This window comes from Sus scrofa, chromosome 1 (assembly GCF_054392235.1).
Source record: "Sus scrofa isolate SSC_HxYL_T2T_F1_AM1 chromosome 1, Sscrofa_HxYL_maternal_Yorkshire_Landrace_v2.0, whole genome shotgun sequence".
Classification (NCBI taxonomy): domain Eukaryota; kingdom Metazoa; phylum Chordata; class Mammalia; order Artiodactyla; family Suidae; genus Sus; species Sus scrofa.
Genome location: NC_139383.1, coordinates 8,267,953 through 8,295,113, shown reverse-complemented (window position 1 = coordinate 8,295,113; position 27,161 = coordinate 8,267,953). Strand labels below are relative to the sequence as shown.

The 27,161-nt window shown below is 42.9% G+C and overlaps 1 protein-coding gene across 4 annotated transcripts; it reads right to left on the bottom strand.

The window, feature by feature from the left end:
• Positions 1 to 462: 462 nt before the first annotated feature.
• Positions 463 to 27,161, bottom strand: RSPH3 (radial spoke head 3). Of its 4 annotated transcripts, XM_085022223.1 has the most exons (9): positions 23,306 to 23,676; positions 20,062 to 20,280; positions 18,314 to 18,401; positions 9,256 to 9,397; positions 7,802 to 7,947; positions 6,336 to 6,539; positions 4,437 to 4,599; positions 2,743 to 2,829; positions 463 to 2,331 (listed from the first exon to the last, which is right to left on the bottom strand). In XM_085022223.1, the coding sequence occupies exons 3-9, from the start codon at positions 18,368 to 18,370 to the stop codon at positions 2,045 to 2,047; spliced, it is 1,086 nt and encodes a 361-aa protein (XP_084878349.1). In that variant the 5' UTR covers positions 18,371 to 18,401; positions 20,062 to 20,280; positions 23,306 to 23,676; the 3' UTR covers positions 463 to 2,044. The 4 variants fall into 4 exon arrangements, with proteins under 4 accessions (XP_084878349.1, XP_001927005.7, XP_084878369.1 ...); XM_001926970.7 differs by lacking the exon at positions 20,062 to 20,280 and having other exon boundaries at positions 23,306 to 27,161; XM_085022243.1 differs by lacking the exon at positions 7,802 to 7,947.

Sequence of the window (27,161 nt, the reverse complement as noted above, 5' to 3'; positions counted from 1 at the left end):
CTGAGACAGAACTAACCCAGCAATGAACTAACAGGAGTGGTTCCAATATTGAAAGTGCTGGTAATGCAATAATTGATGTAAAGTTACTCTTTGTACCTCACAGAGGTTCAAGGCTGTTTGGAAGAAAGCATAGTAGGTTAGAAGGAAAGGGATGTGGGCTCCAGCTCTCATCTCATTACTTACTGGACGTGTCACTTAAGGCAAACCGTGTAAAACCCCCGAGCTGTGGTTTTCTCACTTGACCCTCACTTCACTAGGCGTATCTGCAGCCTCCTCCTCATGCTCAGCACACAGCAGTGTTTGCTGGCTGACCAGACCAATGGTTGCGTAAAATGAAAATGAAAATACTGTCACATGTACCTCAGAAGGGCTGTGGTGAGGTTGAAATGATGTGGTGATATAATATGTGAGAGATTAGCTTGAGAACCATAAAAACTGCTATACAGACACACAGTGCAGTTCTTTTTACAAATGAAGAAAGACATTCTTAAGTATTTTTAATATCTAGTTTTAAAAGAAATTTAAGGTAAATATGTTAAAATTGCAAACTATTTCAAATCACTATAGCTTATATATTTACAAATATTCTGAGAAACAGACTACATCCACCTCAAGCCTCAGAAGACTTCAGTGACTAAGATTAGAATGGCTTTAGGGATAAAATATCTGTGCTTTTCAATAGTACAGGCAAATTCATCAATTCAGATTAAAAAGTCAGATGAGGAGTTCCCATCGTGGCTCAGTGGAAATGAATCTGACTAGCATCCATGAGGATTCAGGTTCCATCCCTGGCCTCGCTCAGTGGGTTAAGGATCCGCCATTGCCATGAGCTGTGTCGTAGGTCGCAGACGCGGCTCAGATCTGGCGTTGCTGTGGCTGTGGTGTAGGCTAGTGGCTGTAGCTCTAACTCCTTAGTCTGGGAACCTCCATATGCTGTGGGTGTGGCCCTGAAAAGACCAAAAAAAAAAAAAAAAAAGTCAAATGGTAATTTCCTATAACACAGTCATATTTAGTAATATCTTACCATATTTCAGAGATTGATAAGTACTCACATTCAAAGGTCTAAGACACACTGTTAGATGAAAAAAGCAAATAATACAACCTATATAGTTCCAGGTGTTCAAATCTGTATATACAGATACCTTGAGAGAAGCCTGGAAGGTACACACTTGACAGATGACAGTGGTTGCCTTTGAAGAGGGACTGTTAGCTCTACTCCATTGCCTGAAATGGTTTAATAGTAGGAAGGAGAAAAAATTGATGACAGCACATTACTAATTCATAGAATCCCCTGAGATTTACTTGAATATTGAAGGTGGAAGGAATCAGTATCTGTTTAATCGCATACAAATACGGATATATTTCTGTCTTTGCAAGGAAAGAACATTAAAGCTTTCAGTAACACACTTAAAGATTCTTGCTTAGAGTAAGTTAAACAATTTCCTATAGAGAAGAAAAGCTCAATGGCTGACAGCCTTGTCATCGAACATTAAATATCACACTTACTACAAAAGTACAGGCCATATCTAATTCTGCTCACAATGATATCTCCGATATTTACCACAATGCCTAGCAAACAGCAGACGCTTCACACCTGTCTATTCAATGAATGAAGTAAGGATAAAAGTAATAAAGATAACACAGAGTAATCTAACCATAAATTTCTGTACCTTGAACTGCATTGTACAAAAGAACTACAAGTTGAGAATCAATTAGAAAACAAAACATACCAAAAAAACCTAAATAACAAAATTAAGGAAAAACATATCAGTTATATATAGTGGTAATGGGAAGCTTGCAACTAGACATAATGCTCATTAGAATTGCACTATAGCTTCTCAACAGTCTACTATTAAATAAGGTAAGTTTCACTTTCAAAGTTAGTTTTATTATTTCAACAGATGTGATGTGCCCAGTGCAACAGACAAAGACCAGGTGACTAAACACAGCATAATTCCCATGACCTGAGGGGACTCAGGCACCGTTACCTGACTGCCCGCTGACTGGCTCCGAAGCTCCCTCTACTGGAAGAGTTCTTCCCTCCCTAAGAATTTCCTCCTGTTTGTTCGTCCTCCTCCTCCATCGGCCGCCCTTCCTGGGATGACACCCCCTCCACGGACCTTCCATCATGTGGTGCCCTTGGCGGGGAGTCTCTGTCTGGAAGCGGCCTCTGCGCCGGGGATGCCCCGTGGTCCTGGAACGCGTAGTCCACCAGGGAGTCCCTCACGCCTCCAGGACCACCGAGCCCGTCCTCAGGTTTCGGAGGTGACTGCCGGTCCTCCTTAGGCTCATACAGACTCAATCTCTTCTCGACCACCTCACGAATCAACACTGAAAAAGTATAGGAACAGAAATCACTGTGATTTTTCATGTTTTAGTAGCTGTAATGCTGACTCATAGATGAGTATAAAATATTTCCCAGGCTGCTTCTCTTCCCTGTGTCATGACCTTTTATATGAAGTCAGCATACTTGCCTTCTGCACCACTTAGTGCACTGAATGTGAATTAGATTCAATGTTTTAACAGGGTATCACTTATAAAGTAACAACAGAAGATGTTAATTCTGATCAAATGATGAAAGAACCAAAAACAATATGGAGGGTAAAAATTTGTACCTTTGTTAATATAACTGATAAACTGACAATTTAAGAATCAAAACTATAAAATTAACATTTTTCTTCTATTTATCCTTCCTACTGAAAAAATTCAGAGATGACTTTTAAATAAAATAAAAGAACTTACTGTCAAGCACTGTTCTTCCCACGATGCTGTATTCCATAGTTTTATCAACTTCATTCATTAACCATGGAAGGAATCCTATCTCGATATCTGTAATTTAAAAAGTTAATTTCATTAAGTGATTTTTATACGTCCTTGGAGGTTGGAAGAATCTGTGCTCTCCCCCCCTTCATGTTACAGATACATCACCATTGTTTTCTTGTAAAACGTCCAATAGACTCACAGGGCATCACCTTTGCACATTCTCTAGAGGGTCACTTTCCTTTCCTTTTTTTTTTTTTTTGTCTTTTTGCTATTTCTTTGGGCCGCTTCCGTGGCATGTGGAGGTTCCCAGGCTAGGGGTCGAATCGGAGCTGTAGCCACCGGCCTACGCCAGAGCCACAGCAACGCGGGATCCGAGCCGTGTCTGCAACCTACACCACAGCTCACGGCAGCGCCGGATCTTTAACCCACTGAGCAAGGGCAGGGACCAAACCCGCAACCTCATGGTTCCTAGTCGGGTTCGTTAACCACTGCGCCAACGGGAACTCCCCACTTTCCTTTCTATTGCGGTAGAAATAGTGTTTTCAAAACTATGAGGCCTTTTTGGGAGTCAAAGCCATTAGAACTGACTTTATAGGCCCGAAGGGATGTGGATCAAGGGGGTGGGTGGGTGGGGCAGGGGTGTGGACTAGGACGAGAACTTCAGAGGGAGCCTAATGCAAATCTGGGAGTGAGTAACCCTAACCCTAGCCCTGCCCCTGAAGCCTGGGGCCTGGCGGAGGCTGCTGGAGATTCAGAGCATAGAGGCCAGACAGCATCCGAGAAGAAGGTCAGGTCGAAATGGGTTGGAAACTAGGGGTTTCCAATGGTGAGAAATCTGTTCAAATGAGATGGAAAAAATAGACTCCATGGTGTAAAAAGCCTTTTAAAAAAGGTCCATTACAATACACATTTTAATGTCTTAAGATGGCCCTCGGGGGAACAGACATCTAATTGCCATTTTTCAATGGGTGACAGCAGACACGGTGACAGAATACTATCCCCGCTACTACACGGGGTTTTAATTTGAGGCATGAATCTCCTTGGCAAGTTTTAAGTGCTCTATAACTGACTTTTCCGGCAATCCATGAATGAGAAAAAGGCTCCAGGCCTCTGTGACTAACAGCAAGAAGCCCCACTGGGCCCTAGGGAGCTGGCAGCCTGGAGTCAAAGTCCCGGTCAGTCCCAGGCCACACGCCTGCCTGAGTGAGTGAGGGACAGCAAGGCGATCAGGGTCTCTGAGCCTCAGTTCCTACGTCTGAAAAATGGGAGTTAATCTGCCACACCTACCTCACAGAGCTACTGGGAGGCCAAATGGTATCGTGTAGGAAAACACGATAAAAACCTGAAAGTACAGGAGTTCCCTGGTGGCCCAACAGCTGAGGATTCGGTGCTGTCACTGCCGCGGCTGGGGTTCGACCCCTGGCCTGGGAATTTCCGCATGTCACGGCCATGTACCACCCCCGCCCCCTGCAAAAACACAAACATCCTCATGTCAAGATCTTTGTAAGAGACCTCTTTTTAGTTACAGTACTTTCTTAAAACAATATAACTGATTTTTAAATTTGTTTCAGAGAAAGATTTCAATTCAAAATAAAAACGGGCACAAGACAAATTTCAACAATTAAAAGGATGCTTCCTCAAGCAGAGTTAATCCAACAAAAACCTCCACAGACCTCTTTCAACGGGATCGTAAAAGTAGCCTCCATCCCTGAGGCTGTCGAAGACGGAGGGGAGCAGGTCGGCCAGGTAACGCTGCGCAAAGGCGCGGGCGGCGATTTTCTCTGCAGTCTCGTGATGCTTGTGAACCACTTGCCACTGCTGCTGCTTACGACGCTCCTGCCCAGAGAGAAAGACCACCGGGGACGGTTCCTCAGCTACGACACCCGCCCCCACACCGACTCTAGCGCGCGGGAAGTGTGGACTCCTATTTTCGAACGAGGGACAGCTTGGTGTCTATTACCAGCTCAGATTTTTCATCGAGATTTTTAGTGCATTTCAATAACTAGCAGGTACTGAATTCATAAGAGATGAAGCTTAAGGTAAAACTCATTTTCTGATCCATTTTCCAGTAAGATCATTTCAGGAAACACATGTTTGGCTGTATGGCTGCTATCAAAGAGTAATAATAGTTATATGTATTTTTAATTAGGATTATCACAAAGAACTGCTTATATGAAAATTCAATTTGAAAACGTAGGCCAATAATTCGTCTCATTTGTAATGATTCTTTGAATTTATAAAGCTCTAGAAATTATAAAACCTCTTTTTCTAGTTGCTTGTTGTAGATCATACAAAATCTATAAAGCTAATGAACTCTCTTCTCTACTCCCATGCAGAGGTGGGAGCATTCATATATTTTCTAATTTTATTTTCAAACAAATATAAATCTAGATGATTTGTATTTTTCACTTTGTATATTTCCTAAGAGCAAATAAACAAATTTATCTTTTCTTTGTTAAAGACTTGATTATTTCAACAAAGCTAATTTTATCAGTGTTCATTTTATAATAGTGCATAGTCGTGCATTTGTACCACCTTTACCATAAGCCCTAGGCTCTTTATACAATTAATCATTTACTTGGGAGTAGAATTAGTCTAAGTCCATTAGACTAGTACACAACACCCAACAGCTGAGCCACCGTGAGTGCTGAGCCGGATGCTGAGCCCTCTGGGGTGTCCCAGAGCTCCTGGATCATGTACCACCCAGTGTTTAACCGGGGTGACAGCGACTGCCAGACCCAGAGTCTTCAAGTTTAATGAGCCTGGTGTTCTAACTAGAGGTTTCAGGCATATTTTAAAAATTGGACTCTCAAACTTTTCTTTTCTTTCCAGCTTTATTTAGGGCTGCATCTGCAGCATATGGAAGTTCCCAAGCTAAGAGTCAAATCAGAGCTACAACTGCCTGCCTATACCACAGCCATAGCAATGCTAGATCTGAGCCACGTCTGTGACCTACACAACAGCTCACGGCAACGCTGGATCCTTAACCCACTGAGCAAGGCCAGGGATCAAACCTGCGTCCTCATGGTTCCTGGTCAGATTCATTTCCCCTGCACCACGACAGGAACTTCTAAAACTTTTCTTATTAAAAGTGCTAACAACGTCTATTTTAGAGAAATATGCTATAAAGACCCACATGGTTCTTCTGTATCTCTAAGGGTCTGGAGAAGCGCTGGCTACTGAGAAAAAGAGCCAGGATTGCAGCCAGATCCCCTGCTTCTTATTGCCCTCACCCCAGTATACCCCACTGCCACCTTTCTCTACAGTGACTTATGGCAAACTGGCATTCTTTCTTCCTCTAGGACTCATGATACGTAAGAGAGCCTTTCTCTGGAAGCTACGTCTTTGAGGACTCAGGGAAGTCTGTTTAGGTGCACTGACACAAGCTGGAATTCAGAGAACGTCAGTCAGTCCACGAAAGATCTGTGATATATGAGAGACCTGAGCGACAAACACTACAGGTCTTTTCTAACATGTCGGCAAAGGTCTTTAGCTCTACTCACACCACACGCGATTCTGAACATAATCAGTTAAAGAGCCAACATCCAAGAAAGAAAACTAAAAGTCCGTACTTTCTCCTCCCGGTGTCGCCTCTCCTGCTCTTCAAGTCGCTGAACTTCAGCGAGCTCGACGTTGCGCAGCTCTTCAAACGCATACTGACTGGCCTGCAGGCTCGCCAACTCTTCTTCTTCCATCACTTCCAGAAGGGACTGCTCAATGGTCTTTCCCACCAAAACCTCTAACATCGGTTTAACTTCAAGATCAAAGTCAAAGAGCTTAAACACACAAAGCAAAGCATATTTAACACATTAAGCATGAACCAAATGCTCAGGGAAAACACAGCCAGGAGAGTAGCAAGAATGAGATACTATATACTGAGTGTCTTCCGTGTGCCAGGCACCAGGCTGGTGCTTTATTCATGGTTTCTAGTCCTCAGAATTGCCCTGAAAGGCACAGAGGCTCTTTAGAGGCAAAAATAGACTGAATCAAAGTTATAAAAAGACCTATGCAATCATCAGAATGAACCGGGTACTCAACAGTTTTTAGATCAAACCGCGAAACCCAAGGGAAAGATCTTTGTCTTTTTTTTTTTTTTTTTTTTGGCTTTTTAGGGCCACACCTGAGGCACATGGAGGTTCCCAGGCTAGGGATCTAATCGGAACTACAGCTGCCAGCCTACACCACAGCCACAGCAACGCTAGATCTGAGCCGCGTCTGTGACCTCCACCACAGCTCACGGCAATGCCAGAGCCTTAACCTACTGAGCAAGGCCAGGGACCGAACCCGCAACCTCATGGTTCCTAGTCAGAGTCGTTCCACTGAGCCACAATGGGAACTCCAAGATCTTTGTCTTTCTCATTCTGACTTTTCTCCTCAATTTTTCCTGTTTTTGATAGCAGTTTGAAGGACAAAAGAACAAAAATAATGGATATTTTGGTGATTCAGCTCTAGGATTTAGAGACGACTATACTCCTCTATGTAGCCTATGAAGACTTATTTCTCAATTTCAATGACAGTTCTTTCAAATTCCTTCGAATCTTAAATCTCACTTAAATCATTATGCACATAAGCACTGTTTTCTCTTCCTCAATTTCATAAATTGGCCTATTTTGCATTCCATACTCATATGATAATATGGTTATTTTAGAATTTTCTTCTAATATAAAGAGATTATCTTCATAAAAGTTATGTAATCTACAAGCAACTAATAGTGGAACTTTTTATACCAGAGATATTATTTTCCTTATGGTGCAAATCTACCTTATATTCACATATTTAGCAAGTATGAAAACACACAAAAATTAATATGTAAATATTCTAAAACATTTCTAATAATTTTTATTTGTGATCAGCAAAGAGGGGAAAACATGGTATTTAAAAACATTTCTGGGCAGCGGCTCAGGATAAAACTGCTGTAGAGAAATCTATAAGGAAATGAAGTAAGTAGAATCTTCCTGACTGTGAGACGGTCTGTACTCATGCTAGGCCTTAACTATTTATAAAGAGCATAGAGGGGAATCTGAATAATGTACTATACCTCTCCTTCTAGTATTTGGGTGGCCACATCTTTGCCAGTTTTGGCAGGAATAAAAAGTGGTGTTGGTGGTCTGTCCAAAAATGCATCTGTTTGGCATTCCATATCAACTTCTATTATGCGGTCAGCAATTTCTTCAAGGTATAATTCTAAGAGAACACCATATACATTGAGTTTGAAATTCTGGTCTATTTCAAATACATATGTGTATTCGAAGCTATAGTTCTTTCAAAACAGAACTGAATGGATCAGGAAATAAGTCTTAGAATACAAATGCTCAAATGGGAGTTCCCGTTGTGGCTCAGTGAGTTACAAACCCAACTAGTATCCATGAGGATGTGGGTTTGATCCCTGACCTCATTCAGTGGGTTAAGGATCTGGCACTGTCGTGAGCTGTGGTATAGGTCACAGACACAGCCTGGATCCCCCACATTGCTGTGACTGTGGTGTAGGCCAGTACCTGCAGTTCTGATTTCACCCCTAGCCTGGAAACTTCCATTTGCTGCAGGTGCAGCCCCAAAAAAGAAAAAAAAAGTGCTCAAATGTGGGGTTCAATTCACAAAATGCACTAAGTATTTTATACATTTTGAAGACCACAGAGTCAGTCAGGCTAGAACATTTACTAAATGTTGAGAAAGGACTGAACTTTGTATTTGAAAAGGAAACTAAAAAAGCACATGAAACCAAAAATGTCTATAAAATACAAAGCATAACAAGGCATGGAAAATTAACAATCCATCTACTCAGGGTAGGGAAAAAGCATGGTTTGGTTCTCTTCCTTCTGTCCTTGCCATCCAGAAGTATCTCTGATGAATCCTCTCGCCATCTTGGCAGGGTGCAAGGTGAATCCAGAGTAGCTACACTGATCCAAGGAAACCACCAAGTATGGACTGACTATCAATATTCTGTCAACAACACAGCTAGACCCTATAGGTCCAGGTAAGCCTCCAGAGCTGACAACAGCCAGACAGGTAGGACAAGCCTGACACTGGCCTAGGAGAGCCCATGAGGCCCTGGGGAATATGCAACGTGAATGGAGAACACGAGGAGAGAGCAAAAGAGGCTGAGGTGAGAGAGGTGGGGACTCAGATCTAAGTGGGTTTACTCCTCTCCAAAGACAAATACAACACCAAAATAAAACCAGATTGCTCTCCCTCCTGTTCAGCGATTCATGTTGGGCTATAAAAAGAAAAAAGGAATCACCCCAGAACAGGGCTAATAGAGAATTAATTTGGTAATACATTAAAAAAACAACCCCTCGCCCACTTTCAGCCATACCCAACATGGTTACAATATAGAGCCTGTGAGTTTGTTTAATGCATGGACCTCTCCTGCCATGTACTAGGGAAGTACCAGGCAGCATAACCCATACATAAATAACAAAATGGAGAAGTAAAATGATCCGACTTGGAGATCCGAGCACCCCCGAGCCACCAGGCCGACAGCAGCCCACGCACCTGTCTGCACATCCACGTGCTTTCTGCCCTCCACGGGCTCAGGCGTTCGGGGCCGGAGCTGCTCCTGGGCTCGCCTTTTGGCCAAGGCCCTCCTCTTAGCCTGCTGCCGCCTCTGAATCTCGGCAGGATCGGGCTGCCCAGGCTGGGGGACAGAAAAGGCTTGTGAAATTTACGAAATATTTCTAAAGTATATAGATCTGCTGTTCCCAAACTGAATCCGGGATAGTGAGCAAGCATCTGTCATATAATGCTTCCTGATTATCAGCGACTTGATGATTAAAAATTTGTTTGAACTTTGTCAGGTCATTACAAAGGTATCTGACAACACATAGAAAGCAACTGCAGGGAGTTCCCATCATGGCTCAGTGGTTAACGAATCCGACTAGGAACAATGAGGTTGCAGGTTTGATCCCTGGCCTTGCTCAGTGGGTTAAGGATCTGGTGTTGCCATGAGCTGTGGTGTAGGTTGCAGACGTGGCTCGGATCTGGCATTGCTGTGGCAGTGGCGTAGGCTGGCAGCAACAGCTCCGATAAGATCCCTGGCCTGGGAACCTCCATATGCAGTGAGTACGGCCCTAAAAAGACAAGAAAAAGAAAAAAAGAAAGCAACTTCAAAGTGTGACTGTTAACTGGCATAAAATGGGTGCAGAAACCAGTCTAAAACCTTGTTTTTTGCTCATTCAAGGATTTTTACCATGACTTCCTCCAGTGCCCAGTAAATTGATACAATCATTCAGTCACATACATTTTAATGTGCAGTTAAGAAACTGAAAAGCACGAGAATTTTTTTAAATCTGAATTTCCTTTGGACAGAGTTTCCTTAAAAAATCCACTGGCTCACAGAGAAAATACTCTCAGTTCAAACAAAGCCTGTCCAAGTGGTAAGGGATTAAAAATATTCACAGTAGTTCTGCAACATTTTAAGGTCCTTGATTTCATATCTGCATCTCATTTCATAGTCCTTTTCTCTAGCTAACCTGTCTTATCCCAAGGTAAATATAAAAAGAAAAGGAGAAATATAAAAGTAATTTGCATGGAAGCATTAATATTTTAAATTAGAATTCTAAAAATACTGTTATTGAAACATTATAGTTTTTTAAAAAGAAAAAAGAAAATTACCTATAATCCCATATCGCCAATACAATGGCTCCTGTAACATATACAGGTTATGGAGTTCCCATCGTGGCTCAGCGGTTAATGAATCTGACTAGCATACATGAAGACGTAGGTTCGATCCCTGGCCTTGCTCAGTGGGAGGATCTGGTGTTGCCATGGGCTGTGGTGTAGGTTGCAGATGTGGCTCGGATCCAGAGTTGCTATGGCTGTGGTTTAGGCCGGCAGCTACAGCTCCAATTGGACCCCTAGCCCGGGAACCTCCATATGCTGCAAGTGCAGCCCTAAAAAGCAAACAAAACAAAACAAAAACAGGTTTTTTTGACGTTGTGATACCATACATTTTACACCGTTTTCCTAATTAAACATTACCTAGCGTAAACTTTCCCCACATCTGCATTATAGAGTGGAAAGGAGAACATTGGTTCTGAAGCTTAAATTCCAACTCTTTAATTAATTTTGTCTTTTTTGGCTGCCCTGCAGCATATGGAGTTCGCCAGACTCTAACCACTGTGCTGGGCGCATATCGAACATGTGTCTTGGTGTTGCAGAGACACCGCGATCCCGTTGTGCCACAGCGGGAACTCCTCAACTCTTTAATTTATTAATTACCAGGATCAGTAAAACCTGGACTAAAACCACATTTTCAGATATTCAGTTTTCTGTATGATGAGAATACCATCTATGTAGGTTTTTTATAAGGAACAAATTAGATGATAATGTAACAAGCCTAACACAACACCTGTCATAGACTAGTTCTTCCCCTATATAGTTATCAGTTCCTTTTATTATAAAATAACATAACCACATTTCCAAAAAGAAAAGATATATCATCTCCAGTTTTGTTTTTCTAATACAATTACTAATATCACTTTGGGATTGTTCAATGGAAGTTTTTTCCTGTGTATAAAGTATATATTCTACATTACTGTAAATATTATAAATAACCATGCTTGATTTATTTCCATCTTTTTATGGAACAGAATTATAAACGTCAGCCTTGAAAGATTTATGATAACAAAAATGCAACAAGTTCAGTTTAGAAATGCATTGCCCAACTTACCTGTTTCAAGATCTAGTTATTTCTTTTTAGAAATGTGTTACTTTGAAATAATTCACAGAAGGCTGCAAAAACAGTACATAGAGTACATATGCTTTATCCAGCTTCTTTCAATGGTGATATTTTATACAATTATAATAGAATATAAAAATCAGGAAATTAACATTTATAAAATACTAGTGGATCTTACTCATTTTTCACAATTTTTACATGCACTGATTTGTTTTTGTCTGTGTACCCAGGTCCATGTGATTTTACCCTACGTATAGATTTGTGTAACCACCACATCAGAGACCCACCTCATCCCAAAGGAGCCCCTGTGCATTACTCTATATTTATATTCTATATAAGTCCCACCTTCATTCCTGCGCCCTGACGACTGATCAGTTCCTATCTCTAAAGCTTTATCTTTTCTAAAGACTGTTATATACAAAGAATCATTCTGTATGTAACCTTTTGAGGTTGGCTTTTTTTTCCCTAAGCATAATGTCCTTGAGGCCTACCCAGGTTGCTGCATTTATCAATAGTTGGTTCCTTTTTGTTAGCCGTACCTGATGGCAGGGATGAACCAGGCTTGTTTAACCATTTACATCCGGCTCTAATGAACATTCATCCGTGTACAGGTTAATACGTAAACACAAGTTCCCATTTCTCTTGGATAAATGTCTAAGAGTACAATTGTGGACTTGAATGGTAAGTGCTTGATAGTTTTTATAAGCAGCCACTGAACAATTTTCCAGGGTCGATTACCATTTTACTCTCACATCTGCAATGTGGCGGAGTTCCAGGTGCTCCACTCCTCACAGGCACTTCTTTTAAAATTTTACCTTGTCCAACAGGTGTGTAGTTACATCACTGTGGTTTTAATTTGTATTTCCCAATCGTTAATAATACTGACATTTTTATTTTTATTTTTTTATTTTTATTTTTTGTCTTTTTAGCTATTTCTTGGGCCGCTCCCGAGGCATATGGAGGTTCCCAGGCTAGGGGCCGAATCGGAGCTGTAGCCGCCGGCCTACGCCAGAGCCACAGCAACACGGGATCCGAGCCGCGTCTGCAACCTACACCACAGCTCACGGCAACGCCGGATCCTTAACCCACTGAGCAAGGGCAGGGACCAAACCCGCAACCTCTTGGTTCCTAGTCGGATTCGTTAACCACTGCGTCATGATGGGAACTCCAATGCTGACATTTTTAAATTTGCCATCCATTTTCTCCTTTGATGAAATATCTGTTCACGACTTTTGACCATTTTCCATTTTTTAATAAGTTTAACTTTTGAGTTTTGAGCGTTCTTTAATATATATCCCAAATATAAGACCTTTGTCAGGTATTTGGTTTGCAAATATTTTCTTCCAGCTTGTAGCTTGTTTTTTCACCCTCTTATAAGAGTTTTCCACAACACGAACGTTTCTAATTTTGATGGAGTCCAATTCTTCCTGTTTTTCTTCTATAGACTGTGCCTTGGCTGGCACATATAAGAACTCTGAGTAGCCCTAGATGCTGAAGGTTTTCCCCTAAAAGTTTAAATGTAAAGTTTCTCACTTGTCTATGTCTCTATACCTCTGCCAATACCACCCTGTCTTGATACAATTACTGATTTCACACACAGTGAATTCTAACACTGAGTAAAGTGATTCCTCTCACTTTACGCTTCTTTCTCAAAATGGTTTTAACTGTTTTAGTTCCTTGCTTTTCCAGGTCAAGTTTTAGACTAAGCTTATCCAGAGCTGCACGACTCTTGCCGGAATTTTGATAGGAACTGTGTTATAAACCAACTTGGGAGAATTAACATCTTCACTATGCTGAGTCTTCCCATTCACGCACACGGTATGACTTTCCATGAGTTTCCAAGTCTTTAAATTGTCTTTGACTCATCAGCATTTGATAATGTTTATTTTATAGACCCTGCACATGTTTTAACAGATTTATACTCACGTATTCCTGGCTTAATGTCATAATCATATTATCTGCAATTAGGGATAGCTTTACTTCTTTTAAAATTCATTATTATTATTTTGCTTTTTAGGGCCGCATCTGTGGCATATGGAGGTTCCTAGGCTAGGGGTCAAATCAGAGCTACAGCTGCCGGCCTACACCACAGCCACAGCAATGCAGGATCCTTAACCCACTGAGCGAGGCCAGGGATCGAACTGGCAACCTCATGGTTCCCAGGTGGATTCATTTCTGCTGCACCACAACGGGAACTCCAGGGATAGCTTTACTTCTGACCTGGATCTAGCACCGGCTAGAACTTCCGGCATTATGAGTGGTGAGGATAAATACTCTTGCCTTGTTCAATGTCTTAAGGGGAAAGCATTCATTCCTTCACCTTTAAGTATGATATTAGTTGTAGATATTTTATGGATGCTTTTCATCAAGCTGAGGCTGTGTTTACTACAAATGAGTGTTGAATTCTGTTAAACATTTTTCTTCTTCAATGAGTATGATCACAGAATTTCTTTTTTTTCTCTTTTTTTTTTTTTGGTCTTTTTAGGGATGCACCAGAGGCATAGGTAAGTTCCCAGGCTAGCTGTTGAATTAGAATTGCAAATGCCCACACGGCAATGTCAGATCCAAGCTGCACCTGCGACCTACACCACAGCTCCCAGCAATGCTGGATCCTTAACCCACTGAACAGGGCCAGGGACAGAACCTGCATTCTCATGGATACTAGTTGGGGTCATTACTGCTGAGCCACGACAGGCTCTCCTTCTTTAACCTGCTGATGTGGTGGGTTATACTGATTTACAAATGTTGGAACACACTTGCATTCTTGGAACAAATCCTGCTTGGTCACAACTTTATATATTGATGGATCTACTGGCTAATATTTTGGTAAGGATTTGTTGGTTTGTTTATTTGTTTTTGGCTGCCCAGAAGCACATGGAACTCCCATGCAAGGGATCAAATCCGAGCTGCAGCTGTAGCAACACCGGATCCTTAACTGACTGTACTGGGCCAGGGATCTAGCCCGTGTCCCAGCATTCCCAAGACGCTGCCGATCCCACTGCGCCACGGCGGGAGCTCCTTGATGAGGATTTTTTGTATCTACAATCATGATAGTTATTGGTCTATAGTTTTCTTTGTTTTTATTATATTTGCCTGATTTGGGCATCAGGGTAATGCTAGCTTCATAAAATGTTGGCAAGTATCCCTTCCTCTTTTATTTTCTGAAAGAGATTGGGGTAGAATTGATGCTTTTTTTTTTTTTTTTTTGGCTGTGCCTACGGCACGTGGAAGTTCCCGGGCCTGGGACGGACCATGCCACAGCAGTGGCAACACTCCTCCTTAACCCACTGTGCCACAAAAGAACTCCTGATGCTAATTATTTTTAATTTCACTGGCAGAATTCTCCAGGGAAACCATGTGGGCCTGGAGATCACTTTGGGGAAGTTAACTTCGTGTTAAAAGTAAATTTGGGTCGTCTGCAGAGTCTGGAATTGGTCCATCTCATCTGCGTTGTTGGACTGACCTGTGTAGAGTCATCTGCAGTGTTCCGTTATCATCCTCGCAATCTTTTAATGGCTGCAGTATCTGCAGTCATAGCCCCTGATGCTCACTCCTGATATTTGATGTTTGCTTCTGTTTTTGATAGTCTTGCTAGAGGTTTAGCAATTTTATTAATTTTTCAAAAAGCCAATTCTCACTCTAGCTGGTTTCAAGATTTTTTTGTTTTCACAAGTTTTTGATGTGTCTTGGTATGAATTTTGTAGGTTTATGACTTTGGTCAAATTTGTGGGATTTACAACACTGTTTCTTCAAGTATAAATATTGTTTCAATCTCACGCTTTTTCTTCTCTCCTGAGACTTGGCTGACATGAATTTAGATACTGTTTTCATTCATTCATGAATTCATTCAGTAATGAACTTCATTACTGTTTCTCAGCTTTTTGAGTAATTTTTTTTTTGGGGGGTGGTCTACTTTCTTTCTGTTCTTCAGACCAGGTAATTCCATTGATTTATTTTTGTATTCATTGATTGTTTTCTATGTCATCTCCGATGAGTCCATCTTTGAGTTTTTATTTAGGTTACTAGAATTTTCAGTTCTGTATTTTCCATTTGGTTCTTTTTTTTTTTTTTTTTGGTCTTTTGTCCTTTTAGGGCTGCACCGGCGGCATATGGAGGTTCCCAGACTAGGGGTCGAATCGGAGCTGTAGCCACCGGCCTACACCACAGCTACAGCAACACTGGATCCGAGCCACGTCTGCAACCTACACCACAGCTCACGGCAACGCGGGATCCTTAACCCACTGAACAAGGCCAGGGATCGAACCTGCAACCTCATGGTTCCTTGTCGGATTCATTTCCACTGCACCACGAGGGGAACTCCCCATTTGGTTCATTTTTGTATCTCCTACTTCTTTGCAAAGATTTTCTATCTTTTCCATTTGTTTCAGTAATGTTCCTAATTTTTCATTTTTGATTGAAACATTTTTATGAGTACTGCTTCAAAGTTCTTGTCAGGTTATTCCTCTGTCTGGGTCATCTTGGCTCTTGGTGTCATCTCTTGACCGATTTTTTTTTTCTTTTTTGCTTTTTAGGGCCACATCTTTGGCATGTGGCGGGTCCTGGCTAGGGGTCAAATCGGAGCTACAGCTGCCAGCCTGCACCACAGCCACAGCCACGCCAGATTCTTAACCCAATGAGCGAGGCCAGGGATTGAACCCAAGTCCTTGAGGATGCTAGTCAGGTTTGTTAACCACTGAGCCAAGACGAGAACTCCTTGACTGGTTTTCTCACTCAGGTTGTGCCTGCCCTGGTTTCTGGTATGATTTGAGTGAATTTTACACTGTATTCCAGACATCCTGAGTATTATGTTCTGAGACTTTGGATCTTGATCTTTTTGGCAGGAAGTCACTCCTTTTGCTTTAGTGTGCAGGCACGGGTGGAGACGGAAGTTCACTATCCTACTGGGTCCCATGGACACGAGGCACTGAAAAATGGGGGCAAGGGCAACTTGTAGCATCTTTCCGGTGCCGGGGGGTGGGGGTGGGAGCATCACTATGCTGACACTGGTGCTGCTGACTCTAGAGCTGGGGTATCGGGGGGCTGAGCTCTGACTAGCACCGCCTCACTTCACCTTGTTCCTCCTGTTGCTGCCAGATAGTCAAGAATTCAGCTCCTTCCCAGCTCTGCTAATGCCACCCCACTTTTCTAGGAAAGATCTGCTTATACCATCTCTTACCACCTCACTGCCCTGAGTGAGGACAGCACGTTGGCTTCCTGCTCTGTGCCAACACCACCCCAGTGGATGAATCGGAGGGCTGATCTGTCCTGCTGCTGCCATGTGGAGACAGAGGTCCAGCTCTCTAGCCTCGATGATGCCAGGGGGAGGGGCAGGGCAGTTTTCCTCCTGGCATCTGGCTGGGGAAGGGGTAGTATGGTAAAAGGTTTCTGTTCTACGAACCCACCCTCTGTCTTTGGATAGAGGGAGCAGGCTTTTCTTAGGGCGTTTTGTGGTTCCAGGCTGAAGCCTTCTCTGGCACTCTGGGATACCTGAGAGGCAAAAAGAATGCCAGGGAACCGATCACTTCCATGCGTTCAAATCCTGAGGTCCCTGGCCTTTCTACTTCCTGCTCGCCACCTTTGGGAATTTTCCTGTATCTGTTTGTGGTGCTACGTCCAGGGACTTTCAGTTGTAAGAGGAGGAACAGGAAGGAAATGGGGAATTCCTGCTTGTCTGGAACTGAAGTCTCGGCACAGACCTTTAAGGGAAGGTGCTGATTAACTGACTGAAGAACTAAAAAAAAAAGGGAGATGAAATCATCGCAATATTAATTTCTGAAAAAGGACTAAAAAGCAACAATTCTCCCCTCTGCTCTGAGGTCTGCCAGCATTCACTGTTACCGCCATAAGAAAGCGTGCAGTCACTGTTTCTACATGCTGGTGCCTGAGCAAGCTGTAGCAGGCTGCCTGGAGAAGTACTTAATACTACATATCCCCGTGTCCAACCTTTGGGAGCTCTAACGCATTAGATCCACGGTATGGCTGAAGCATATATATTTTTAATGAGTTTTCTAGGTAATTTTGATGTACACTGATTCAGAAGGTCCAATATCCCAAATGTCACCATGTGGAATTGGGCATGTATTTGTCACATAGTGTTTACAAACTAACTATATTTCACTTCTGCGCCAAGGAATCATCACTCTTCATAGCGGACTAGTTCTCACTCATCTCTGTATGCAAGTGCCCGGCACAGGATTTTCGACTCAGTAAGTATTTGTTGAGTAAACTAAAGAAAAGAAGCATAAATCAGACTTTCTACTTAAATAATGCTAACAGTACCGGAGTATGAGATAACTTAAACAACCCGAAACCTATTCGACCCGTGCTCCTCCAGGTGTGGTCCTCAGACTCACGCTGTCCATGGACGGTCTGAACTGGTCCGTGACAGCTCAATTACAGAAACTGAGAGCTAATGTTTCGGAACTTTTGCAATAGTTTTCCTCAGTTCTGTTAACATAATAAAACAAAAACTGGGGCTTGTATTTTTTAAAGTACTTTTAATTGCGGTAAAACACACATAAAATTTACCACCTTAACCATGTGTGAGTGCACCATTCAGTGGCCTTGACCACATTCGCAGGTGCAGCCATCCCCGCCATCCACCTCCAGGACGCGTTCATCCTGCAGACTACACTCTGTATCCATGAAATAATAACCCCTTATCCCCCCACCCCTCCGGCCCCGGGAACCACCATCTGGCTTATGTTGTGCAGGTCTTTTTTTTTTTCTTTCATTTTTCTAGTAATCCATCTTTGTTTTATTTTATAAACATTCTGGTGTGTGACGGACCAGAAATTAAAAGAAAGAAACAAACTGGTCCTTCGCCACAGGTGGTCTGGAGTGCCCTGGGTGAGACCGCTGCGCTGCACTCACCGGCGGTTCCGCCTGTAGCGCGTAAGTGTTGCCCCGGATCACCCTCCTGTCGTACATTATGTTTCCATAACGAACAGGTTCTTCAGCTCTATGGAAAAAAAAAAATCTCTAAATAACAATTGTAAGAGAGTGTGGGGATCTATGAAGTCAACTCACTTTTAACAGGATGTGAACTACGATGAAAAAGGTTTTTTGGCCACGCCCACAGCACGTGGACGTTCCTGGGCCAGTGATCGAACCCTCACCACAGCAGCAACCTCAGCCACTGAAGTGACAATGCCACGTCCCTAACTCACTGTGCCACTTAGACTAAGATGAAAATATTTCAAGAAAACGGATTTTTTTTTTTTTTTAGGACAGTCCATTTTAGGAGACAAGACATCATATTATTTACAGCTCACAATAAGCTTCAGGTTGGGAACAATGGTTGCCATTCGACTGAAGAGGAAGCAGACTCAGAAAGGAGCCTGCCGGAGATGACCCAGCTGGTGAGAGTCAGAGCTGGATTTAGGCTGGAAATCTTAGACTACTTAACAAACGTGAAAACAGCCCAAATGAAGAAAGGCCTGCCCTAAAGGACTAAAAAAATTACGAATCAAGAATTAAAATGTAGGCGTTTCCGTTGTGGCTCAGCAGGTCAAGGACCCGCGACACAGTCTCCCGGAGGATGCAGGTTCTGTCCCTGGCCTTGCTCTGTGGGTTAAGGATCCAGCACTGCTGTAAGCTGTGGCAAAGACTGCAGATGCGGCTCAGATCCCATGTTGCTGTGGCTGTGGTGTAAGCCAGCAGCTGCAGTTCTATTTGACTCCTAGCCTGGGAACTTCCATATGCCTCAGGTATGGCCATAAAAAGAAAAAGAAAAAGGAATTAAAAAGTTACATTGGAGTTCCCGTCGTGGCGCAGTGGTTAACGAATCCGACTAGGAACCATGAGGTTGCAGATTCGATCCCTGCCCTTGCTCAGTGGGTTAACGATCCGGCGTTGCCGTGAGCTCTGGTGTAGGTCGCAGACGCGGCTCGGATCCCACGTTGCTGTGGCTCTGGCGTAGGCCGGTGGCTACAGCTCCGATTCAACCCCTAGCCTGGGAAACTCCATATGCCGTGGGAGCGGCCCAAGAAATAGCAAAAAGACAAAAAAAAAAAAAAAAAAAAAAAAAAAAGTTACATTAATAGAATCAGGCTTCCAAAATAAGTTAAATTTCTTATTGTTCTTTAAGCTCGAAAACATTTTTAAGTGACATTGTTTTAAATGATTTTTTTTTTTAGGGCTGCACCTGAGGCACATGGAGGTTCCCAGGCTAGGGGTCTAATTGGAGCTACAGCTGCTGACATGCGAGCCACATCTGCAACCTACACCACAGCTCACAGCAATGCCGGATCCTTAATTCACTGAGAGAGGCTAAGGATCGAACCCATGACCTCATGGTTCCTAGTTGGATTCGTTTCCGCTGAGCCATGATGGGAACTCCAAAATGATATTGTTTTAAATGTTAATAAATTTTAATTTCAGAGATCAGAATGATCAATAGTAGAATATGTACAGTTGATATTTTTGTTCAGAATTCTTTAAATGATATCTGATTTGTGGCTACAAAACCAAATACTGACCTACACCAATAAGAGTACTCTGTTAGAAATGACGCTGTGAGGGGTAGCGAAGTACGTATTTATCATATATTGAAGCCACCACCAGATAGCCTGACATCTAATACTGCCTAAAACCCAGATATGCCTCACTGTTCAAATTACCTGACCCCTGGGTAGAGTTCAGCTCAGCAGACACTCCCCCACTGAAGCACTTTCTAGCTGGGGCCTCCATGATGCCACGATATTATTCCAAATGCTTTTCTGCTCTTTCTCTGACTCCACTTCCTCAGCCTGGGTCTGCTAGCTCCCCGACTGGAGGATGTGCTCCTGATTCAGTCTTCTCTTGTCCTCTGTTCACCTCATCCATTTTTCTCCATATACCTAAAATTCCCAATTTTATTTTACCTTTAATTCAGAACACTCGTCTGCGAAGATATGGTATATATACACAATATAAGATTACTCAGCCATAAAAAAGAACAAAATATGCCATTTGCAGCAACATGGATGCAACTGGAGCCTCTCATACTAAGTGAAGTCAGAAAGAGAAAGACTAATATATGATGTCACTTATATCTGGAATCTAATGTGCGGCACAAATAAACCTTTCCATAGACAAGAAACTCAAGGACTTGGAGAACAGACTTGTGGTTGCTGAGGGGGAGGGAGTGGGATGGCCTGGGAGTCTGGGATTAATAGATGCAAAGTACTGCATTTGGAGTGGAGAAGCAATGAGATCCTGCTGTACAGCACAAGGAACTATATCTAGTCACTTGTGATGGAACATGATGGAGGATAATGTGAGACAAAGAATGTATATATATGTATCACTGGGTCACTCTGCTGTACAGTAGAAAATTGACAGAACACTGTAAGCCGACTATAATGGAAAAAAATAAAAATCATTAAAAAAATTAAAAAATAAACCTCCTAGAGCTAATTAAAAGTAATAGGATAAATTTTTTGTTTTTATGCTACCAAAAGACAAAAAGAAGAAAAAAAAAAAAAAACTTAACACCTATTGCTGGAGAAGATGTGGGGAAAAGGATATGTTTAAAACATTCCTGGAGGAGAGATATTTTGTCTATTTGTCTGTATTAAAAATATACATGACTTAATCCCACCCTGGCAATCTGCCTCATAGAAATAGAAAGGCCAGTACATAAGGCTGTTTTTTGAAACCTCCTTTGTGGTTAAAAACTTGAAGCAAACTGAGTATCAATGGTATAAAATTTTAATAACATATGCTACCAGATGATATCATGCTCCTATTAAAAATAATTAGAGGACTTTCCATAAAAATTAAGTAAGAAAAGGAAGAGGCTGAGAATTGTGTATAACATGTTACCATTGCTATGAAACAGACAAAGGCCTAGCAGGTGTGTATACAGCATATCCTTGCACATAAATATTCAAGCAGGGAGAAAAGTACAAAAGTATTCATCCAAAGTCATTAACATGGTTTTGAGGCAGGAGAGGGAGAGTAGGTTTGCAAAGGAAGGGGCTGGGGAATAAGGCTGTACCCACAATAAGAATAATGATGATAAGTCCATTTACGAAAAAAATTAGGTCTGTAATTTGCATGTACACATAAATAAGTGAGGGGAAAAAAATTAAAGCTTATAAAATGGGGGGGTAACCAACTGCAGACTAATATGTGTAGAATGGTTCTATTTTGGAAATAACCCTTCTGTACATATGTACATAGGCTCATATATATGTGTACCAGGAAGGAGGTATGGAAGAATAATATAAGATTGTTAAATCTGGTTACAATAGGGAAGTGGAAGTAGAGGTGGGTGGGAGATAATTACCTTTGCCTTTATTCATCCTTATTTTGTATTTTTCATTTTCTTCAACAAGTATATATTACTTCTATAAGTTGAAAATCACCAGTAAGGACAACTTTAAACTGAAAAATCAAATAGACACACATACAAAAGAACCCCTTCTAAAGGCTTGAATCAACAGATTATTTCAATATACCAATCAACTAACTCTTACAACTGTGCTTAATGAACCACCACTGATTCTTATTTCACCTGTTGCTGTGATTTAATAGGAATGATTTGCAAGAAACGACTTCAAGGCACCAAAAACTATTTCTGAAAGGAATCCCTTTTAAAATCAAATCCTTTTAAAACATAAATAATTAAAATTAAAATTTTCTATTTTGGCCTTCTTAAAGCAATAGACATTCCTTATCTTAAAAAAAGTCTTTATTGTCAGGATAATATAATTATGAATTTAGACTGAATAAGTGTCGAGAGCTACACTGCTCATGTTCAACCAGTGATTCAACAATGTGGGCTGAGGGCTACGTCAGGCACGGTCTTGAGGGGGTAAAAGTCACAAAGGTTCCTACTTCCATGGAGCCCGTGTTCTTGGAAAGTTCTGCTGATTCCAAAATGTGAGGCTTATGGAAAGAATTTTAAAAGAACCATGACATTTAAGGTTCTTTCTAAATACAGATATTTGGGAGTTCCTACTGTGGCGCAATAGGATTGGTGGCATCTCTGGGGCTCAGGGACTTTCCGGGTTCAATCCCCAGCCCTGCACAGTGCGTTAAGGATCCAGCATTGCCACAGCTGCAGGGTAGGTCAGCACTGTGGCTCAAATCTGATCCCTGGCTGTGGGGCAGACATAAAAGAAAAAAAAAATTTTTTTTTTTTTAATGTAGAAGTTCCCATTGTGGCTCAGTGGGTTAAGAACCTAACTAGTATCCATAAGGATGTGGGTTCCATCCCTGGCCTTGATCAATGGGTTAAGGATTCGGAGTGTCCACAAGCTGCAGTATAGGTAGCAGCTGTGGCTGGTGCTGTATGCCGGCAGCTGCAGCTCTGACGCGACCCTTAGCTTGGGAAATTCCATAAGCCACGGGTGCGACCCTAAAATAAACAAACAAATACGGATATTTGAATATTTGCAAACACTCATGAAAGTAAAAGCACAAATTGGGGGCCTAAACCTGATTCCTGTCCAAAGACTGTATGGTAACCGCTTGGCTCCCCTTTTGGTGTGTGACACCTTTGTCCCTCAGTTTCCCCGTGCATAATGGAGTTATACAACCAACTTTACAGCACTGGGGACTAAGAAAGTGTATGCAAATGCTCCTAGAAGGGGAAACAATAAACACCAGTTGACTCAAAGTTAGTGAAAATAAGTCGGTTCCCTGTACATGTTATCGATCATGCCAGCATCAGTACCACTGAAAGTTAACTAATGCCCTTTCTTGCTTCATTCCTCCACACCACAGTAAAGTCCTTTAGGGAGAAATTTTATTTCGCAGAATGCAGAGGAAGGAAAGCAGCAGAGGCAGGTTTTCCCAGGGCTAAGGGGCAGGAACCCGCGGCCCCAGGATGGGGGTTGGGGAGTGTCGACCACTTGGGCTGGTTTGCTCACTCACGGTTGCATCAGGTTGTCCCGGTAACGGCGACGCTGGCAGGGCAGGGCCCGGGGCCGGCTGGTGTAGGTATAGGTGGCCATGGCCGGAGAGGCGCGGTCCGTCAACGCGGAGGCCACGTCCGGGGTCGGACCGCTTCGCTTTCGGTGAAGCTTGGCTTCGAAGCAGGTGGGCACTAAAGTGTCGTGGGAGCCGGCGAGGTGCACGTAGTGCCAAGGGCAGGGACTCCGCGACGCAAGGTGAAGCGGCAAGAAAGGAGGCGGGCGGGACGGGAGGCTGCCAGCGCAGGAGGTGGGAGCTACGTTCTGCTTACTCCAGGCAGCACAGAGCCCGCCCGCGGCGCCTCCACCGGTTGCCAAGCAACCCAACGTTCCGTCTGGGGGCGGGACTTCCGGGCAGTTCCGGCTGGCGGGTTTCGCGAGAAGGCCCGGGCTCTGGGGCACTTCCGGTTTTGGACTCCGCCCATCCGCGCCTCCCTTGCAGATACGCCTGCTCATGAGTGAGAATGGGCATGGTGGCCCCCTGGCCCGGCTTTTGAGTGTGGGTTTGCTGGGCCAGTGTCGGCGCCGTGTCCCAGGCCGAATTCCTTGAGGGCCGTCCTCAATTGTTAACCCCTCCACTGCCGCCGCGCCTCTACGCCGGGCGGTCCACCTGCAATCTCACACCCATGGCACCCGGCCTCAGCTCTGTTACGTGCCAGGGCCGGACGAGGGCTTCCCTGCTGTCTCCTCCCAGCACTGCCACCTCTTCAGCCCTGGGGGCCAACTGCTGCGGCCTCCGCAGCTGGTCTGCATTTCCCGCCTGGCTTCTCTGCTTGCCGCTCTGTTGATCGGCCTTCAGGGGGCGCTGTGGCGCACAGGGCGTGGAGGGCCCCCCGCAGACATCTCATTTTGGGAAAGGTGGGCGCTTTGTTGAGTTTTTTAAGCCACCTGTGTGTGCCCTGAAGAATGATGAAGCATCATGGGGTGGATCTGCCCTTAGAAACGCAAATGCATTGGTTTTAGTATTAACAGTGTAAAAGTTACTGTTTTGTGTAAGTGAAGTTTATGCATCCGTGAGTGATCAGTTACTTGCATTCTTCGGTTCAGCTTAATGCTTGGATTTAAATCCAAGTTCTGCAGTGTACTAGACTCATAACCTCTGGCAAGGTAATGTTTCTGTGCTTCATCTTGCTAATCTGCAAAATGCGGGTAATAGAATTTATCTCTTAGAGTTTTCATGACGATTAAAAAACCTAAGTATCTTTAGATCTGTGTCTAGTAAGTGATAAACCATCCTATTAAGATCTAGATCCCTCCTGTGCTTTGAAGCTTATGGCCTAAAGCAGATGTAGGCGTTGTATAAACGCTAATATAAGGTGTGTGGTAAATACTAGAGGTAAAAACACTGCGTGAAGATTTTAGTTCTGAACACTTAATTGGAGGTAATTTCTGAATGGGCTAAAGGAGAAAGTGGCATTTAAGTTGTGTTTGATATGTGTAGAAAGGATGAAAGATGACTCAAAGATTTTTGATTAAACATTGGACATTGTATAGAAAAAATTGCAGAGGAGCAGGCACTGGCTGATGTTGTCTTTCTTCAGAGGTGGTTTTCAGCTGACAGGGTAAGAGCAAAGGACCTTTGAGCAAGGATTCAGACTTTGGGATCACTTTCTGGTTTGCCCTTATTCCAAAGCATAGGCCTTCAGGAGTCTCAACAGAAAAACCACATCAGTTTGGGGGAGAGCAGCACAGGCAGAAGAGGAGCTGACCCACAGTCCCTCCCGAGAACGGGAAGGAGTAAGGATCAGATAGGGTAGAGCCTTGGAGGAGGGTGGAGGAGTTTGGATTATGGAGAGCTGTTCAAAGCTCTCAGGTGGGGGGATGACACATCTGAGTTACCTTTTACAAAGGTTCAGCCATTGCTAAGTGAAGAATGGATCGTAAGAAAATAAGGAGTTGGGAAAGCGTTGCCGATGAGAGAGGTGTGGCTTGAGTTAGGGTGATGGTGGGGAAAATGGAGAAATGTATTTCGGATATTTTAGATAATGAATTTAGATAACTTACAAGCAAAATGGCATGATAGTCATTTATTGAGGTGCAGCCAACTGGGTGAAAGGAGTAGGAAACTGAGAGTTCTGTCTGGGGCAAGTTCTTTCTGAAATGCTTTGGGCATCCGTGGGAGGTATCCCGCTGGTGGGTCAGGGATGTGAGGCTGGAGTTCAAGGGAAAGATTCAGATATGAATTTAATCCTCATGAGAGTTTAGAGGGCTTTAAAGCTTTTAAAAGTAAACTGTGTAGTCTTGCTGAAACCAACAGTTTGAGGAGCTGTGGGGTCAGCCTGGTCAAATACGACGAGAAGTCAAGTAAGATGAGAACTGAGAAGTAACCACTGGCTTTGCCAAAGTGGAGTCGTCTGTGCACCTGATCATAATAGCAGTTTCTGTGAAGTGGCCGGACTGAGCCCACGTGGGGCAAAGTGAAACAGTTTTAGTTGTGTAACCATAGATTATTCTTTCCAGCAGTTTTGCTGTTGTCTTAACTGCTCAGTGGACAAGTCTCTCAACTGAAAATGGGTGGCGGAATTATTAGGTTTTTGCCACAAGGTGTCAGTAATTCTTTATGAACTTTTAGTAAGTGAAATAATTGTAGCACAAGCTTACCTTGTATTAAGGAAATACTATTTTAAAAAAATCATATTTACAAAATAGGCCAATTAGAAGGTAGTTGTTTACATCGTGGGAAGGGGTCCTTTTAAGTGCCAGCCTCTCTGGAATATTTGACGTGTGTAAAGGACCCATTGAGCACAGGCTAGGAATCAGCAGGCCAGGGTTCTGGGCTCAGAGCACTGGATTGGGAGTTAGAAGACTTCCGTTCCACTCTAGTTTTGCACTCACTAGCTGTGTGACCTCAGGCAAAATGTAAATGATTCTTTGTCTCATTGATTTTTTTTTTTTGTCTTTCATTATTATTTTAAAATAGCAGAGTAGATGCCACTTTACCCATCTCACCCAATTATTCTTACATATCCAAAGACACGTGTATAGCAGTGTTTAGAAAATTGGGAAATGCAATGTAAATACAAGATTTAAAACAATTTTTATAAACCTCCTTTACACCCAACTTTCCATCAGCATTGGCATTAGAGTAAGCAGTTATATGAGTGAAGACTCTCCGTTGCAAATGGTAGAAACCCAGCCCAGCTTGAACTTGCTTGGCAAGAAGGGCATGTTTTGAAGTTTATAGGGGCACCTCATGTGACCTCAGGAAGGGCAGCACTGCGGGGATGGGAGGGCCGCAGGCTTCACTGGAATCTGGAGTTTGAATGACGGCCGTGTGGGCACCGCTGCTTTCCTCTTTATTCTGTCTGCTGTCGTTATCTCTCATTTCCGACTCTCTTCAGCCACCTAATGGGAACATTTTGACATTACAAAGGTTATAGGACATCCATGCGACAACATCCTGTAGGATGCTATAAATTATCTTGGTTTTGGTGAAGAGACTATGAATTTCAGATTTATGAAAGCCATTGTCAATTAATGCTGATTTTCAGATTTAAAAAATAAAACCCAAATGTTCTGCAACAGTCTAATATCATCAAGTCTTTATTTAAAAAAATTTAGATGATCTTGAATTATTTTTTCCTTCAGTAAATTGATGTTATAAAGAGTTAAAGGAGTTCCGGTCATGGCACAGTGGTAATGAATCTCACTTGGAACCATGAGGTTGCCGGTTCGATCCCTGGCCTCGCTCAGTGGGTTAAGGATCCGATGTTGCCGTGAGCTGTGGTGTAGGCCGGCAGCTGTATCTCTGATTAGACCCCTCTCCTGGGAACCTCCACATGCCACGGGTGCGGCCCTAAAAAGACAAAAGACAAAAA

Excerpts from the sequence above, each read along its gene's own strand:
- RSPH3 (XM_001926970.7), bottom strand. The coding sequence starts at position 23,799 with ATGAGCAGGCGTATCTGCAAGGGAGGCGCGGATGGGCGGAGTCCAAAA. Across the intron at positions 9,398-18,313 it reads CGCTACAGGCGGAACCGCCG|CCTGGGCAGCCCGATCCTGC; the intron begins GTGAGTGCAGCG and ends TCTGTCCCCCAG. Across the intron at positions 6,540-7,801 it reads CCCAAATACTAGAAGGAGAG|CTCTTTGACTTTGATCTTGA; the intron begins GTATAGTACATT and ends TGTGTGTTTAAG.